Source organism: Salvelinus fontinalis, chromosome 6 (assembly GCF_029448725.1).
Source record: "Salvelinus fontinalis isolate EN_2023a chromosome 6, ASM2944872v1, whole genome shotgun sequence".
In the NCBI taxonomy this organism is placed as follows: Eukaryota; Metazoa; Chordata; class Actinopteri; order Salmoniformes; family Salmonidae; genus Salvelinus; species Salvelinus fontinalis.
In genome coordinates, this window is record NC_074670.1 from 2,978,798 (window position 1) to 2,996,946 (window position 18,149).

Here is an 18,149-nt window from a genome sequence, read left to right on the forward strand (position 1 = left end):
GACTTAGTAACACGCTTCGGCAACAAGTTGTACCACGGGGGCTAACATCTGTAAGCACACACACACACACCTGTATTCAATCACACATACACACACACACACACACACACACACACACACACACACACACACACACACACACACACACACACACACACACACACACACACACACACCTGTAGTCATAACAGCTTCCCCTCCGTAGGCCCGCCTGAAATCTGGCAGGTGGAAAATGATCGTGTTGAATTGCAATTCACCTCAATAGAGAGTAGACTATAGTAGAGCTAAGAGCTATTCCCGTGCTGAATCCTGCTCTGTTCTAACCTGGCCCAGCCAGACTTCCCTGTTCTAACCTGGCCCAGCCAGACTTCCCTATTCTAACCTGGCCCAGCCAGATTTCCCTATTCTAACCTGGCCCAGCCAGATTTCACTGTTCTAACCTGGCCCAGCCAGACTTCACTGTACTTCCCTGTTCTAACCTGGCCCAGCCAGACTTCACTGTACTTCCCTGTTCTAACCTGGCCCAGCCAGACTTCACTGTTCTTCCCTGTTCTAACCTGGCCCAGCCAGACTTCCCTGTGCTTCCCTGTTCCAACCTGGCCCAGCCAGACTTCCCTGTTCTAACCTGGCCCAGCCAGACTTCCCTGTTCTAACCTGGCCCAGACAGATTTCACTGTTCTAACCTGGCCCAGCCAGACTTCCCTGTTCTAACCTGGCCCAGCCAGACTTCACTGTTCTAACCTGGCCCAGCCAGACTTCACTGTGCTCTCTTCTCCTACAGTGCAGGGGGGGGGGGGGAGCAGCCCTCAGCCTCTGAAGTGTTTTACATTAGTTATGTCCAACCCGGCTCAGCGCCTGGCTTCATACATGCTGATGAGAGAGAGGGAGAGGTGCTGTGATGTCAAGGAGAGACAGGCCCCCCCCCCCCCCCCAAATGATTCTATTATTCTCTACAGCTTCCCATTATTCTATAATTCACCTCTATAGACAGAGTGGTGGATATTGTCCCTGAGGTAAAACAGGTTAGAGACAGAGTGGTGGATATTGTCCCTGAGGTAAAACAGGTTAGAGACAGAGTGGTGGATATTGTCCCTGAGGTAAAACTGGTTAGAGACAGAGTGGTGGATATTGTCCCTGAGGTAAAACGGGTTAGAGACAGAGTGGTGGATATTGTCCCTAAGGTTAAACAGGTTAGAGACAGAGTGGTGGATATTGTCCCTGAGGTAAAACAGGTTAGAGACAAAGTGGTGGATATTGTCCCTGAGGTAAAACAGGTTAGAGACAGAGTGGTGGATATTGTCCCTGAGGTAAAACAGGTTAGAGACAGAGTGGTGGATATTGTCCCTGAGGTAAAACTGGTTAGAGACAGAGTGGTGGATATTGTCCCTGAGGTAAAACGGGTTAGAGACAGAGTGGTGGATATTGTCCCTAAGGTTAAACAGGTTAGAGACAGAGTGGTGGATATTGTCCCTGAGGTAAAACAGGTTAGAGACAGAGTGGTGGATATTGTCCCTGAGGTAAAACGGGTTAGAGACAGAGTGGTGGATATTGTCCCTGAGGTAAAACAGGTTAGAGACAGAGTGGTGGATATTGTCCCTGAGGTAAAACAGGTTAGAGACAGAGTGGTGGATATTGTCCCTGAGGTAAAACAGGTTAGAGACAGAGTGGTGGATATTGTCCCTGAGGTAAAACAGGTTAGAGACAGAGTGGTGGATATTGTCCCTGGGGTAAAACAGGTTAAATGATATATAGCTATGTGTGGGAGGTAACTGAGTTAGCAGTCTTTTTAACTCAAGCCCACACACTTCTCACTCACACTGTACATAGTGTGAAGTCATGAACACTCAGCAGATCTGTGTCTTTGGTTGAAAGCAGTAGGTGTTATGTACAAACACAATCACTCTACCACCACCATTATCCCAGTGTATGAGTTAGGACATTCACTCTACCACCATTATCCCAGTGTATGAGTTAGGACAATCACTCTACCACCACCATTATCCCAGTGTATGAGTTAGGACATTCACTCTACCACCACCATTATCCCAGTGTATGAGTAAGGACAATCACTCTACCACCACCATTATCCCAGTGTATGAGTAAGGACAATCACTCTACCACCATTATCCCAGTGTATGAGTTAGGACCTTCACTCTACCACCACCCTTATCCCAGTGTATGAGTTAGGACAATCACTCTACCACCATTATCCCAGTGTATGAGTTAGGACAATCACTCTACCACCACCATTATCCCAGTGTATGAGTTAGGACAATCACTCTATCACCATTATCCCAGTGTATGAGTAAGGACAATCACTCTACCACCACCATTATCCCAGTGCATGAGTTAGGACAATCACTCTATCATCATTATCCCAGTGTATGAGTTAGGACAATCACTCTACCACCATTATCCCAGTGTATGAGTTAGGACAATCACTCTACCACCATTATCCCAGTGCATGAGTAAGGACAATCACTCTACCACCACCATTATCCCAGTGTATGAGTTAGGACAATCACTCTACCACCATTATCCCAGTGTATGAGTTAGGACAATCACTCTACCACCATTATCCCAGTGTATGAGTTAGGACAATCACTCTACCACCATTATCCCAGTGCATGAGTAAGGACAATCACTCTACCACCACCATTATCCCAGTGTATGAGTTAGGACAATCACTCTACCACCATTATCCCAGTGCATGAGTAAGGACAATCACTCCACCACTACCATTATCCCAGTGCATGAGTAAGGACAATCACTCTACCACCACCATTATCCCAGTGTACAAGTAAGGACATTCACTCCACCACCACCGTTATCCCAGTGTACAAGTAAGGACATTCACTCCACCACCACCATTATCCCAGTGTACAAGTAAGGACATTCACTCCACCACCACCATTATCCCAGTGTACAAGTAAGGACATTCACTCTACCACCATTATCCCATTGTATGAGTTAGGACAATCACTCTACCACCACCATTATCCCAGTGTATGAGTTAGGACAATCACTCTACCACCATTATCCCATTGTATGAGTTAGGACAATCACTCTACCACCACCATTATCCCAGTGTATGAGTTAGGACAATCACTCTACCACCACCATTATCCCAGTGTATGAGTTAGGACAATCACTCCACCACTACCATTATCCCAGTGTATGAGTTAGGACAATCACTCCACCACCACCGTTATCCCAGTGTATGAGTAAGGACAATCACTCTACCACCACCATTATCCCAGTGTATGAGTTAGGACAATCACTCTACCACCACCATTATCCCAGTGTATGAGTAAGGACATTCACTCCACCACCACCGTTATCCCAGGCCATCCCATCTTAGCAGATGTCTCCCTCTTCACTCCTCTCATCCCAGAGTGAAGGTGGGAAATGGCAGGCCACCGCTGTTCCTCTCAGAGTTCAGGCACAACAAGATAGATCAGCCTTTCATATTGAATGATACAGTGTTTCCTCCTGGACAGAGTCCTCCTGTGATCAAGACAGTGTGCCCTCCTGGACAGAGTCCTCCTGTGATCAAGACAGTGTTGTCCTCCTGGACAGATTCCTCCTGTGATCAAGACAGTGTGCCCTCCTGGACAGATTCCTCCTGTGATCAAGACAGTGTTCCCCTTCTGGACAGATTCCTCCTGTGATCAAGACAGTGAGCCCTCCTGGACTGAGCCCTCCTGTGATCAAGACATGTAGGGGATAGGAAGGGACTGATACACACACACACACACACACACACACCCACACACACACATTGTCTCTCTCAGAAGAGCCTCTGAGTTCTATCAATTACCGTGTCTCCAGCTGCAGACAGCAGGCGGCTGCAGGGAGGGGTCAGCACCCAGGGCTGAGTGGGAGGGAGAGAGGAGAGGAGAGAGAGTAGGGAGAGAGAGAGAGAGAGAGTGAGGGAGAGAGAGAGAGTAGGGAGAGAGAGAGAGTAGGGAGAGAGAGAGAGACAGAGAGATAGAGAGAGAGATAAAAGGTGTTAGTTATGAAAGAGCAGGCACACCAGGGACAGAAGGATGAGAAGTCAGTAGACAGAGAGAGGAGAGTCAGAAAATCACCAAATCTTGAAAGTCCATCAGAGATGAGGTTGGATTACAGAAGAGAGGCTTGCATCCCCGCTCCGCGTTCACATCCATCCCTGGCACACACAGCCTTCAGACAGGTCTGTGTAGGGGTTGAAAGCGTGCTGGAAGGGATATGTGGTACAGCATCTCACCCGGGTAATAATGCTCTTTAATGACCTAGAGGGATGTCAAGCTGATACCGACTGAACAGTCGATTCTTCTTCTCTAATTCGCCACCTGGAGAAATGGACTGGAGATGGATAGTTGCCAGCACGGACTGAATTTCTTAGAATCACAGTCGGTAATGTGTAGGTCATGCAAATTTAGGTAAACCATTATATTAAAATAAATTTTGATCTCAATCTTCTCGCAAGCATATCTTCTGAAATAGATTAATCTACACTATATATATAAACAAATGTATGTGGACACCCCTTCAAATTAGTGGATTTCAGCCATTTCAACCACTCTCTGTTGCTGACACGTGTATAAAATCGAGCGCACAGCCATGCAATCTCCATAGACTAACATTGGCAGTAGAATGGGCCTTACTGAAGAGCTCAGTGACTTTCAACATGACACTGTCATAGGATGTCACCTTTCCAACAAGTCAGTTCGTCAGATTTCTGCCCTGCTAGAGCTGCCCCCGGTCAACTGTAAGTGCTGTTATTGTGAAGTGGAAACGTCTAGGAGCAACAACGGCTCAGCCGTGAAGTGGTAGGCCACACAAGCTCACAGAACGGGACCGCCGGGTGATGAAGTGCGTAGCACGTAAAAAATCTTCTGTCCTCGGTTGCAAACTGCCTCTGGAAGTAACGTCAGCACAAGAACAGTTCGTCGGGAGCTTCATGAAATGGGTTTCCATGGCCGAGCAGCTGCACACAAGCCTAACATCACCATGCGCAATGCCAAGCGTCGGCTGGGGTAAAGCTCACCGCCATTGGACTCTGGGGCAGTGGAAACTCGTTCTCTGGAGTGATGAATCACACTTCACCATCTGGCAGTCCGACTGACAAATCTGGGTTTGGCAGATATCCGGAGAACGCTACCTGCCCCAATGCATAGTGCCAACTGTAAAGTTTGGTGGATATCCGGAGAACGCTACCCGCCCCAATGCATAGTGGCAACTGTAAAGTTTGGTGGATATCCGGAGAACGCTACCTGCCCCAATGCATAGTGCTAACTGTAAAGTTTGGTGGATATCCGAAGAACGCTACCCGCCCCAATGCATTGTGCCAACTGTAAAGTTTGGTGGATATCCGGAGAACGCTACCTGCCCCAATGCATAGTGGCAACTGTAAAGTTTGGTGGATATCCGGAGAACGCTACCTGCCCCAATGCATAGTGCTAACTGTAAAGTTTGGTGGATATCCGGAGAACGCTACCCGCCCCAATGCATTGTGCCAATTGTAAAGTTTGGTGGATACCCGGGGAACGCTACCTGCCCCAATGCATAGTGCTAACTGTAAAGTTTGGTGGATATCCGGAGAACGCTACCCGCCCCAATGCATTGTGCCAACTGTAAAGTTTGGTGGATATCCGGAGAACGCTACCCGCCCCAATGCATAGTGCTAACTGTAAAGTTTGGTGGATATCCGGAGAACGCTACCTGCCCCAATGCATTGTGCTAACTGTAAAGTTTGGTGGATATCCGGAGAACGCTACCCGCCCCAATGCATTGTGCCAACTGTAAAGTTTGGTGGATATCCGGAGAACGCTACCTGCCCCAATGCATAGTGCTAACTGTAAAGTTTGGTGGATATCCGGAGAACGCTACCCGCCCCAATGCATAGTGCTAACTGTAAAGTTTGGTGGATATCCGGAGAACGCTACCCGCCCCAATGCATAGTGCTAACTGTAAAGTTTGGTGGATATCCGGAGAACGCTACCCGCCCCAATGCATAGTGCTAGCTGTAAAGTTTGGTGGATATCTGGAGAACGCTACCCGCTACCCTAATGTGGTGTATCTATATATAATATACTGCGGCAGAGTGGGAATTTACATTTTCAATGACCGTCATCCAGTGGAATTGAAATATTAAAATCATAAAATGGTCATTCAGATTGATCCTCCATATTTAATGTATTTCATGGCTGCTCAATTGCTCACCCTCTACCCCATAAATGATCATATGATTGGCTGTATCTATCACTCTGTCTCTCTCCCCCCCCTCTCTCTCTCTCTCTCTCCCTCTCTCTCTCTCTCTCTCTCTCTCTCTCTCTCTCCTCTCTCCCCCCCTCTCTCTCCCCTCTCTCCCTCCTCTAAATGATGATATGATAGGCCTGTCCGTCTCTTCTCTCCTGGTCTAGTGGGATATATCTCTATTACCATCTTCATTATAGATGAGTCTTTAATGCACCATCACATTAGGACAGACTGAACTGTACTGGACTGGACCCCCAATAATGGTCATTTGATCCTGAGCGTCTGGGTCATATTATCTCTGGCCACAATGTTGTATTATAACCTGGTCTTTAAAGCTACAGTGGGATCTGGGAAACGTATATGGTCAGAGATTCTAGATAAATAACCAAGGTGTTATAGCCCTTAACCTTCAATCAGGGTCTCACTGTGCCAGAGAGAACAATAGGTCATGTCCACTAGTCTTCATCAGGGTCTCACTGTGTCAGAGAGGACAATAGGTCATGTCCACTAGTCTTCATCAGGGTCTCACTGTGTCAGAGAGGACAATGGGTCATGTCCACTAGTCTTCATCAGGGTCTCACTGTGTCAGAGAGGACAATGGTTCATGTCCACTAGTCTTCATCAGTGTCTCACTGTGTCAGCGAGGATAATGGGACATGTCCACTAGTCTTCATCAGGGTCTCACTGTGTCAGAGAGGACAATGGGACATGTCCACTAGTCTCCATCAGGGTCTCACTGTGTCAGAGAGGACAATGGGTCATGTCCACTAGTCTTCATCAGGGTCTCACTGTGTCAGAGAGGACAATAGGTCATGTCCACTAGTCTTCATCAGGGTCTCACTGTGTCAGAGAGGACAATGGGACATGTCCACTAGTCTTCATCAGGGTCTCACTGTGTCAGAGAGGACAATAGGTCATGTCCACTAGTCTTCATCAGGGTCTCACTGTGTCAGAGAGGACAATAGGTCATGTCCACTAGTCTTCATCAGGGTCTCACTGTGTCAGAGAGGACAATAGGTCATGTCCACTAGTCTTCATCAGGGTCTCACTGTGTCAGAGAGGACAATGGGACATGTCCACTAGTCTTCATCAGGGTCTCACTGTGTCAGAGAGGACAATGGGACATGTCCATGAGCCTACTGTACTGAAACCTGACTGAATGAGTACAGTGTTCAGTCTAGTATAACCACACTACATTGTGGAGTGTGGAACGGAGTATGAAACGGAGTGGAGCGAAGAACGGAGTGGAGCGAAGAACGGAGTGGAGCGGAGAACGGAGTGGGGTGGAGCGGGAAACGGAGTGGGGTGGAGCGGGAAACGGAGTGGGGTGGAGCGGGAAACGGAGTGGGGTGGAGCGGGAAACGGAGTGGGGTGGAGCGGGAAACGGAGTGGGGTGGAGCGGGAAACGGAGTGGGGTGGAGCGGGAAACGGAGTGGGGTGGAGCGGGAAACGGAGTGGGGTGGAGCGGGAAACAGGGCGGAGAGGGGATGAATGACAGAGAGGAGAAACGTCTCTAACTACAGGTTCAGATGAATGACAGAGAGGAGAAACGTCTCTAACTACAGGTTCAGATGAATGACAGAGAGGAGAAACGTCTCTAACTACAGGTTCAGATGAATGACAGAGAGGAGAAACGTCTCTAACTACAGGTTCAGATGAATGACAGAGAGGAGAAACGTCTAACTACAGGTTCAGATGAATGACAGAGAGGAGAAACGTCTCTAACTACAGGTTCAGATGAATGACAGAGAGGAGAAACGTCTCTAACTACAGGTTCAGATGAATGACAGAGAGGAGAAACGTCTAACTACAGGTTCAGATGAATGACAGAGAGGAGAAACGTCTCTAACTACAGGTTCAGATGAATGACAGAGAGGAGAAACGTCTAACTACAGGTTCAGATGAATGACAGAGAGGAGAAACGTCTCTAACTACAGGTTCAGATGAATGACAGAGAGGAGAAACGTCTATAACTACAGGTTCAGATGAATGACAGAGAGGAGAAACGTCTCTAACTACAGGTTCAGATGAATGACAGAGAGGAGAAACGTCTCTAACTACAGGTTCAGATGAATGACAGAGAGGAGAAACGTCTCTAACTACAGGTTCAGATGAATGACAGAGAGGAAAAACGTCTAACTACAGGTTCAGATGAATGACAGAGAGGAGAAACGTCTCTAACTACAGGTTCAGATGAATGACAGAGAGGAGAAACGTCTAACTACAGGTTCAGATGAATGACAGAGAGGAGAAACGTCTCTAACTACAGGTTCAGATGAATGACAGAGAGGAGAAACGTCTAACTACAGGTTCAGATGAATGACAGAGAGGAGAAACGTCTAACTACAGGTTCAGATGAATGACAGAGAGGAGAAACGTCTCTAACTACAGGTTCAGATGAATGACAGAGAGGAGAAACGTCTAACTACAGGTTCAGATGAATGACAGACAGGAGAAACGTCTCTAACTACAGGTTCAGATGAATGACAGAGAGGAGGAAAGTCTCTAACTACAGGTTCAGATGAATGACAGAGAGGAGAAACGTCTAACTACAGGTTCAGATGAATGACAGACAGGAGAAACGTCTCTAACTACAGGTTCAGATGAATGACAGAGAGGAGGAAAGTCTCTAACTACAGGTTCAGATGAATGACAGAGAGGAGAAACGTCTAACTACAGGTTCAGATGAATGACAGACAGGAGAAACGTCTCTAACTACAGGTTCAGATGAATGACAGAGAGGAGGAAAGTCTCTAACTACAGGTTCAGATGAATGACAGAGAGGAGAAACGTCTAACTACAGGTTCAGATGAATGACAGAGAGGAGAAAAGTCTCTAACTGCAGGTTCAGATGAATGACAGAGAGGAGGAAAGTCTCTAACTACAGGAATGACAGGGAGGAGAAACGTCTCTAACTACAGGTTCAGATGAATGACAGAGAGGAGGAAAGTCTCTAACTACAGGTTCAGATGAATGACAGAGAGGAGAAAAGTCTCTAACTACAGGTTCAGATGAATGACAGAGAGGAGAAAAGTCTCTAACTACAGGAATGACAGGGAGGAGAAACGTCTCTAACTACAGGTTCAGATGAATGACAGAGAGGAGGAAAGTCTCTAACTACAGGTTCAGATGAATGACAGAGAGGAGAAAAGTCTCTAACTACAGGTTCAGATGAATGACAGAGAGGAGAAACGTCTAACTACAGGTTCAGATGAATGACAGACAGGAGAAACGTCTCTAACTACAGGTTCAGATGAATGACAGACAGGAGAAACGTCTCTAACTACAGGTTCAGATGAATGACAGAGAGGAGAAACGTCTAACTACAGGTTCAGATGAATGACAGACAGGAGAAACGTCTCTAACTACAGGTTCAGATGAATGACAGACAGGAGAAACGTCTCTAACTACAGGTTCAGATGAATGACAGAGAGGAGAAACGTCTTTAACTACAGGTTCAGATGAATGACAGAGAGGAGAAACGTCTCTAACTACAGGTTCAGATGAATGACAGAGAGGAGAAACGTCTATAACTACAGGTTCAGATGAATGACAGAGAGGAGAAACGTCTCTAACTACAGGTTCAGATGAATGACAGAGAGGAGAAACGTCTCTAACTACAGGTTCAGATGAATGACAGAGAGGAGAAACGTCTCTAACTACAGGTTCAGATGAATGACAGAGAGGAAAAACGTCTAACTACAGGTTCAGATGAATGACAGAGAGGAGAAACGTCTCTAACTACAGGTTCAGATGAATGACAGAGAGGAGAAACGTCTAACTACAGGTTCAGATGAATGACAGAGAGGAGAAACGTCTCTAACTACAGGTTCAGATGAATGACAGAGAGGAGAAACGTCTAACTACAGGTTCAGATGAATGACAGAGAGGAGAAACGTCTAACTACAGGTTCAGATGAATGACAGAGAGGAGAAACGTCTCTAACTACAGGTTCAGATGAATGACAGAGAGGAGAAACGTCTAACTACAGGTTCAGATGAATGACAGACAGGAGAAACGTCTCTAACTACAGGTTCAGATGAATGACAGAGAGGAGGAAAGTCTCTAACTACAGGTTCAGATGAATGACAGAGAGGAGAAACGTCTAACTACAGGTTCAGATGAATGACAGACAGGAGAAACGTCTCTAACTACAGGTTCAGATGAATGACAGAGAGGAGGAAAGTCTCTAACTACAGGTTCAGATGAATGACAGAGAGGAGAAACGTCTAACTACAGGTTCAGATGAATGACAGACAGGAGAAACGTCTCTAACTACAGGTTCAGATGAATGACAGAGAGGAGGAAAGTCTCTAACTACAGGTTCAGATGAATGACAGAGAGGAGAAACGTCTAACTACAGGTTCAGATGAATGACAGAGAGGAGAAAAGTCTCTAACTGCAGGTTCAGATGAATGACAGAGAGGAGGAAAGTCTCTAACTACAGGAATGACAGGGAGGAGAAACGTCTCTAACTACAGGTTCAGATGAATGACAGAGAGGAGGAAAGTCTCTAACTACAGGTTCAGATGAATGACAGAGAGGAGAAAAGTCTCTAACTACAGGTTCAGATGAATGACAGAGAGGAGAAAAGTCTCTAACTACAGGAATGACAGGGAGGAGAAACGTCTCTAACTACAGGTTCAGATGAATGACAGAGAGGAGGAAAGTCTCTAACTACAGGTTCAGATGAATGACAGAGAGGAGAAAAGTCTCTAACTACAGGTTCAGATGAATGACAGAGAGGAGAAACGTCTAACTACAGGTTCAGATGAATGACAGACAGGAGAAACGTCTCTAACTACAGGTTCAGATGAATGACAGACAGGAGAAACGTCTCTAACTACAGGTTCAGATGAATGACAGAGAGGAGAAACGTCTAACTACAGGTTCAGATGAATGACAGACAGGAGAAACGTCTCTAACTACAGGTTCAGATGAATGACAGACAGGAGAAACGTCTCTAACTACAGGTTCAGATGAATGACAGAGAGGAGAAACGTCTTTAACTACAGGTTCAGATGAATGACAGAGAGGAGAAACGTCTCTAACTACAGGTTCAGATGAATGACAGAGAGGAGAAACGTCTCTAACTACAGGTTCAGATGAATGACAGAGAGGAGAAAAGTCTCGAGAGTAAAACATGTATAAATAGAATCCCTTGAATGGGCAAGTCAATGATGTCATAATGAGTGGACTGGCAGCCATATTGAGTGTCCCCGTAGCTCACAACAGATAATAACTCACTTCCGCTACTGTACTCTATAATGTAACCTTGGCTAACTCTCTGCTGGTTCTCTACAGGAGCAGCTGTCCCTCCAGCAGAATGGATCCGTCCCCTCCTCGGGCGTGCTGACTGCCTCCTGGAGCCCCTGGAGCCTGGACAGAGAGGGGCTGAAGCTGCTGTCCATCAGCCTGGCTGTGGTGGCTATTCTAGTGGTCTTCATGTGGGAGAAACTCCACTGAGACCGAGGGGCTGGAAGACTTGGACCTGGGCCTGTATTCATAAAGCGTCTCGGAGGAGGAGTGCTGATCCTAGATCAGGTCCCCCCTTTCAAATCATCCTTATATTCTACTAGGCAATACTGATCCTAGATCAGGTCCCCCCTGTCCAATCATCCTTATATTCTACTAGGCAAAACTGATCCTAGATCAGGTCCCCCCTGTCCAATCATCCTTATATTCTACTAGGCAATACTGATCTTAGATCAGGTCCCCCCCTTTACAATCATCCTTAAATTCTACAAGGCAAAACTGATCCTATGTCAGCATTCCTACACTGTGACGCTTTATGAATAAGGGACCTGGGTCAAATACATATGTCAATTATTTCCAAGTACTTTGTACTGGGCAAACGAAATCAAGCATAGCTCGAGTATTTGAAAGAATTTGACCTATTTATTTGGCCTGTAGGTTTGGTTGAAATGGTTTTGGATGGGTCCTAGTTTAGCTTTACATGAGAAGGACTTCTCAGTCTCAGACAAAGACTGATGGAATCTGTAGCTGCATGAGAGAGTTAGGAAGAGGAGACTAGGAGAGGAAACAAGGACAGGAGACAAGGAGAGGACAGGTTAAAGACATGTTGTGTAACACTCTGATTTAAGATGGTGGATAGTAGTACCTTCAATTAAAAGTATTTATTTTATACCACAATGAAACAGACGCAGGTGAACGGTATATTTTTGGTAATGAATTTAACATCACAGTAAAATCCCTCTCTGTGTCTGTCGTGCTGTAGGAGCACATTGGGATTGTTTATCAATTTGTTTTTGCTCGTGTTTCTCTATTTGTATTTCTGCTTTTATGTTTTCCATTTTAATGTCAGTCTACTACTGAGTAGATGGAGACCTCTATGGGCCCTGGTCTAAAGTAGTGCACTACCCCTATGGGCCCTGGTCTGAAGTAGTGCACTACCCCTATGGGCCCTGGTCTAAAGTAGTGCACTACCCCTATGGGCCCTGGTCTGAAGTAGTGCACTACCCCTATGGGCCCTGGTCTGAAGTAGTGCACTACCCCTATGGGCCCTGGTCTAAAGTAGTGCACTACCCCTATAGGCCCTGGTCTAAAGTAGTGCACTACCCCTATGGGCCCTGGTCTGAAGTAGTGCACTACCCCTATGTGCCCTGGTCTGAAGTAGTTAGGGAACAGGCTGCCATTTGGGATGTGGTGATGTACAGCGTTCAACCTGCATGGTGCTGGATTCTATTAATCTACATCCCAGCAGTGGATCGTTCTCCTGTCCAGGGGACTTATTGTCTGGCCTAGGTCCCTGTCCGCCTCTCAAATGGCACCCTATTCCCTTTATAGTGCACTACTTTTCACCAGGACCTATGGGGGTCTGGCCGAAGATAGTGCACTACTTTTCACCAGGACCTATGGGGGTCTGGCCGAAGATAGTGTACTACTTTTCACCAGGACCTATGGGGGGGTCTGGCCGAAGGTAGTGCACTACTTTCCACCAGGACCTATGGGGGGGTCTGGCCGAAGATAGTGTACTACTTTTCACCAGGACCTATGGGGGTCTGGCCAAAGGTAGTGCACTACTTTTTACCAGGACCTATGGGGGGGTCTGGCCAAAGGTAGTGTACTACTTTTTACCAGGACCTATGGGGGTCTGGCCGAAGATAGTGTACTACTTTTCACCAGGACCTATGGGGGTCTGGCCAAAGGTAGTGCACTACTTTTTACCAGGACCTATGGGGGGGTCTGGCCAAAGATAGTGTACTACTTTTTACCAGGACCTATGGGGGGGTCTGGCCAAAGGTAGTGCACTACTTTTTACCAGGACCTATGGGGGGGTCTGGCCAAAGGTAGTGCACTACTTTTCACCAGGACCTATGGGGGTCTGGCCAAAGGTAGTGCACTACTTTTTACCAGGACCTATGGGGGGGTCTGGCCGAAGATAGTGTACTACTTTTTACCAGGACCTATGGGGGGGTCTGGCCGAAGATAGTGCACTACTTTTCACCAGGACCTATGGGGGTCTGGCCAAAGGTAGTGCACTACTTTTCACCAGGACCTATGGGGGTCTGGCCAAAGGTAGTGCACTACTTTTCACCAGGACCTATGGGGGGGTCTGGCCAAAGGTAGTGCACTACTTTTCACCAGGACCTATGGGGGTCTGGCCAAAGGTAGTGCACTACTTTTCACCAGGACCTATGGGGGTCTGGCCAAAGGTAGTGCACTACTTTTCACCAGGACCTATGGGGGTCTGGCCAAAGGTAGTGCACTACTTTTCACCAGGACCTATGGGGGGGTCTGGCCGAAGATAGTGTACTACTTTTTACCAGGACCTATGGGGGGGTCTGGCCGAAGATAGTGTACTACTTTTCACCAGGACCTATGGGGGTCTGGCCAAAGGTAGTGCACTACTTTTCACCAGGACCTATGGGGGTCTGGCCAAAGGTAGTGCACTACTTTTCACCAGGACCTATGGGGGTCTGGCCAAAGGTAGTGCACTACTTTTCACCAGGACCTATGGGGGTCTGGCCAAAGGTAGTGCACTACTTTTCACCAGGACCTATGGGGGTCTGGCCAAAGGTAGTGCACTACTTTTCACCAGGACCTATGGGGGTCTGGCCAAAGGTAGTGCACTACTTTTCACCAGGACCTATGGGGGGGTCTGGCCGAAGATAGTGTACTACTTTTTACCAGGACCTATGGGGGGGTCTGGCCGAAGATAGTGTACTACTTTTTACCAGGACCTATGGGGGGGTCTGGCCGAAGATAGTGCACTACTTTTCACCAGGACCTATGGGGGTCTGGCCAAAGGTAGTGCACTACTTTTCACCAGGACCTATGGGGGTCTGGCCAAAGGTAGTGCACTGAATAGAGAATAGAGTGTCGTTTGGGACACAGACTGACAGTGTTTTCTCATCTTTGTTTGCAGCGTAAAGCTAACCTTAATAAACCCTAATAAACCACAACTCTATGCTCTCTGTCTGGCTTTTTCTATTCAACTCTGCCTAGAAGGCCAGCATCCCGGAGTCGCCTCTTCACTGTTGACGTTGAGACTGGTGTTTTGCAATGGTACTATTTAATGAAGCTGCCAGTTGAGGACTTGTGAGGCGTCTGTTTCTCAAACTAGACACTCTAATGTACTTGTCCTCTTGCTCAGTTGTGCACCGGGGCCTCCCACTCGTTCTATTCTGGTTAGAGCCCGTTTGCGCTGTTCTGTGAAGGGAATAGTACACAGCGTTGTACGAGATCTTCAGTTTCTTGGCAATTTCTCGCATGGAATAGCCTTCATTTCTCATAACAAGAATTGGCTGACGAGTTTCATAAGAAAGTTCTTTGTTTCCTGCCATTTTGAGCCTGTAATCGAACCCACAAATGCTGATGCTCCAGATACTCAACTAGTCTAAAGAAGGCCAGTTTTATTGCTTCTTAAATCAGAACAACCGTTTTCAGCTGTGCTAACATAATTGCAAAAGGGTTTTCTAATGATCAATTAACCTTTTAAAATGATAAACTTGGATTAGCTAACACAACGTGCCATTGGAACACAGGAGTGATGGTTGCTGATAATGAGCCTCTGTACGCCTATGTAGATATTCCATTAAAAACAATCAGCCGTTTCCAGCTACAAAAGTCATTTACAACATTAACAATGTCTACACTGTATTTCTGATCATTTTGATGTTACTTTAATGGACAAAAAATGTGCTTTTCTTTCAAAAACAAAGACATTTCTAACTGACCCCAAACTTTTGAACGTTAGGGTATATCTGAGTGTATGTTCAATATGTATCTCTGTCAGCCTGTATATATCTGAGTATATGTTCAATATGTCTGTCAGCCTGTATATATCTGAGTATATGTTCAACATCTCTGTCAGCCTGTATATATCTGAGTATATGTTCAATATGTCTGTCAGCCTGTATATATCTGAGTATATGTTCAATATGTCTGTCAGCCTGTATATATCTGAGTATATGTTCAACATCTCTGTCAGCCTGTATATATCTGAGTATATGTTCAATAGGTCTGTCAGCCTGTATATATCTGAGTATATGTTCAATATGTCTGTCAGCCTGTATATATCTGAGTGTATGTTCAATATGTATCTCTGTCAGCCTGTATATATCTGAGTATATGTTCAATATGTATCTCTGTCAGCCTTTATATATCTGAGTATATGTTCAATATGTCTGTCAGCCTGTATATATCTGAGTGTATGTTCAACATGCTTAATTTAATGGGAACGCTGGCCTGTACTGATGGGATTCATGATGGTTGGTGGCAGTGCTGTATGTTGTTGATAGAATGGATGATGGTGGGGTGTAGGTGCTGTATGTTGTTGATAGAATGGATGATGGTGGGGTGTAGGTCCTGTATGTTGTTGATATGATGGATGATGGTGGGGTGTAGGTGCTGTATGTTGTTGATAGAATGGATGATGGTGGGGTGTAGGTGCTGTATGTTGTTGATAGAATGGATGATGGTGGGGTGTAGGTGCTGTATGTTGTTGATAGAATGGATGATGGTGGGGTGTAGGTCCTGTATGTTGTTGATAGAATGGATGATGGTGGGGTGTAGGTGCTGTATGTTGTTGATAGAATGGATGATGGTGGGGTGTAGGTGCTGTATGTTGTTGATAGAATGGATGATGGTGGAGTGTAGGTGCTGTATGTTGTTGATAGAAGGGATGATGGTGGGGTGATGACTCCCAGCCCTCTGTAGTAATGGGAGATGTGGTGACTCCCAGCCCTCTGTAGTAATGGGAGATGTGGTGACTCCCAGCCCTCTGTAGTAATGGGAGATGTGGTGACTCCCAGCCCTCTGTAGTAATGGGAGATGTGGTGACTCCCAGCCCTCTGTAGTAATGGGAGATGTGGTGACCCCCAGCCCTCTGTAGTAATGGGAGATGTGGTGACTCCCAGCCCTCTGTAGTAATGGGAGATGTGGTGACTCCCAGCCCTCTGTAGTAATGGGAGATGTGGTGACTCCCAGCCCTCTGTAGTAATGGGAGATGTGGTGACTCCCAGCCCTCTGTAGTAATGGGAGATGTGGTGACCCCCAGCCCTCTGTAGTAATGGGAGATGTGGTGACTCCCAGCCCTCTGTAGTAATGGGAGATGTGGTGACTCCCAGCCCTCTGTAGTAATGGGAGATGTGGTGACTCCCAGCCCTCTGTAGTAATGGGAGATGTGATGACTCCCAGCCCTCTGTAGTAATGGGAGATGTGGTGACTCCCAGCCCTCTGTAGTAATGGGAGATGTGGTGACTCCCAGCCCTCTGTAGTAATGGGAGATGTGGTGACTCCCAGCCCTCTGTAGTAATGGAGGATGTGGTGACTCCCAACCCTCTGTAGTAATGGGAGATGTGGTGACTCCCAGCCCTCTGTAGTAATGGGAGATGTGGTGACTCCCAACCCTCTGTAGTAATGGGAGATGTGGTGACCCCCAGCCCTCTGTAGTAATGGGAGATGTGGTGACTCCCAGCCCTGTCTATTCTGAACAGGGAATGGAACTCTTCTATCATCCTCCATTTTGTCTGAAGGCTTTGTACCCGTTTCAGACACTGGTAGCAGTATGTCCCAGGAGAGTCTGCTCTATAATGAACCAGGAGAGTCTGCTCTATAATGAACCAGGAGAGTCTGCTCTATAATGAACCAGGAGAGTCTGCTCTATAATAAACCAGGAGAGTCTTTTCTATAATAAACCAGGAGAGTCTGCTCTATAATGAACCAGGAGAGTCTTTTCTATAATAAACCAGGAGAGTCTGCTCTATAATAAACCAGGAGAGTCTGCTCTATAATAAACCAGGAGAGTCTGCTCTATAATGAACCAGGAGAGTCTGCTCTATAATAAACCAGGAGAGTCTGCTCTATAATAAACCAGGAGAGTCTGCTCTATAATGAACCAGGAGAGTCTGCTCTATAATAAACCAGGAGAGTCTGCTCTATAATAAACCAGGAGAGTCTGCTCTATAATAAACCAGGAGAGTCTGCTCTATAATGAACCAGGAGAGTCTGCTCTATAATAAACCAGGACAGTCTGCTCTATAATAAACCAGGACAGTCTGCTCTATAATGAACCAGGAGAGTCTGCTCTATAATGAACCAGGAGAGTCTGCTCTATAATAAACCAGGAGAGTCTGCTCTACAATGAACCAGGAGAGTCTGCTCTATAATAAACCAGGAGAGTCTGCTCTATAATGAACCAGGAGAGTCTGCTCTATAATAAACCAGGAGAGTCTGCTCTATAATAAACCAATAGAGTCTGCTCTATAATAAACCAGGAGAGTCTGCTCTATAATAAACCAGGAGAGTCTGCTCTATAATGAACCAGGAGAGTCTGCTCTATAATAAACCAGGAGTCTGCTCTATAATAAACCAGGAGAGTCTGCTCTATAATAAACCAGGAGAGTCTTCTCTATAATAAACCAAGAGAGTCTGCTCTATAA

General features: G+C 46.4%; 1 protein-coding gene across 2 annotated transcripts in view; it reads left to right on the top strand.

The window, feature by feature from the left end:
* The window catches only part of cdkal1 (CDK5 regulatory subunit associated protein 1-like 1), an 815,078-nt gene extending 800,409 nt beyond the window's left edge, over positions 1-14,669 (top strand). Inside the window, exons 15-16 of one of the 2 annotated variants that reach the window (XR_008759828.1) lie at positions 11,548-13,412; positions 13,554-14,669. Coding sequence is in view for 1 of the 2 variants with exons in the window: in XM_055924595.1 (XP_055780570.1) it covers positions 11,548-11,709 (162 nt within the window). In the remaining variant the exon portion in view is untranslated. Of the gene's footprint in view, positions 1-11,547 lie in introns of both variants that reach the window. The other variant, XM_055924595.1, reaches the window with a different exon arrangement.
* Positions 14,670-18,149: the final 3,480 nt, after the last annotated feature.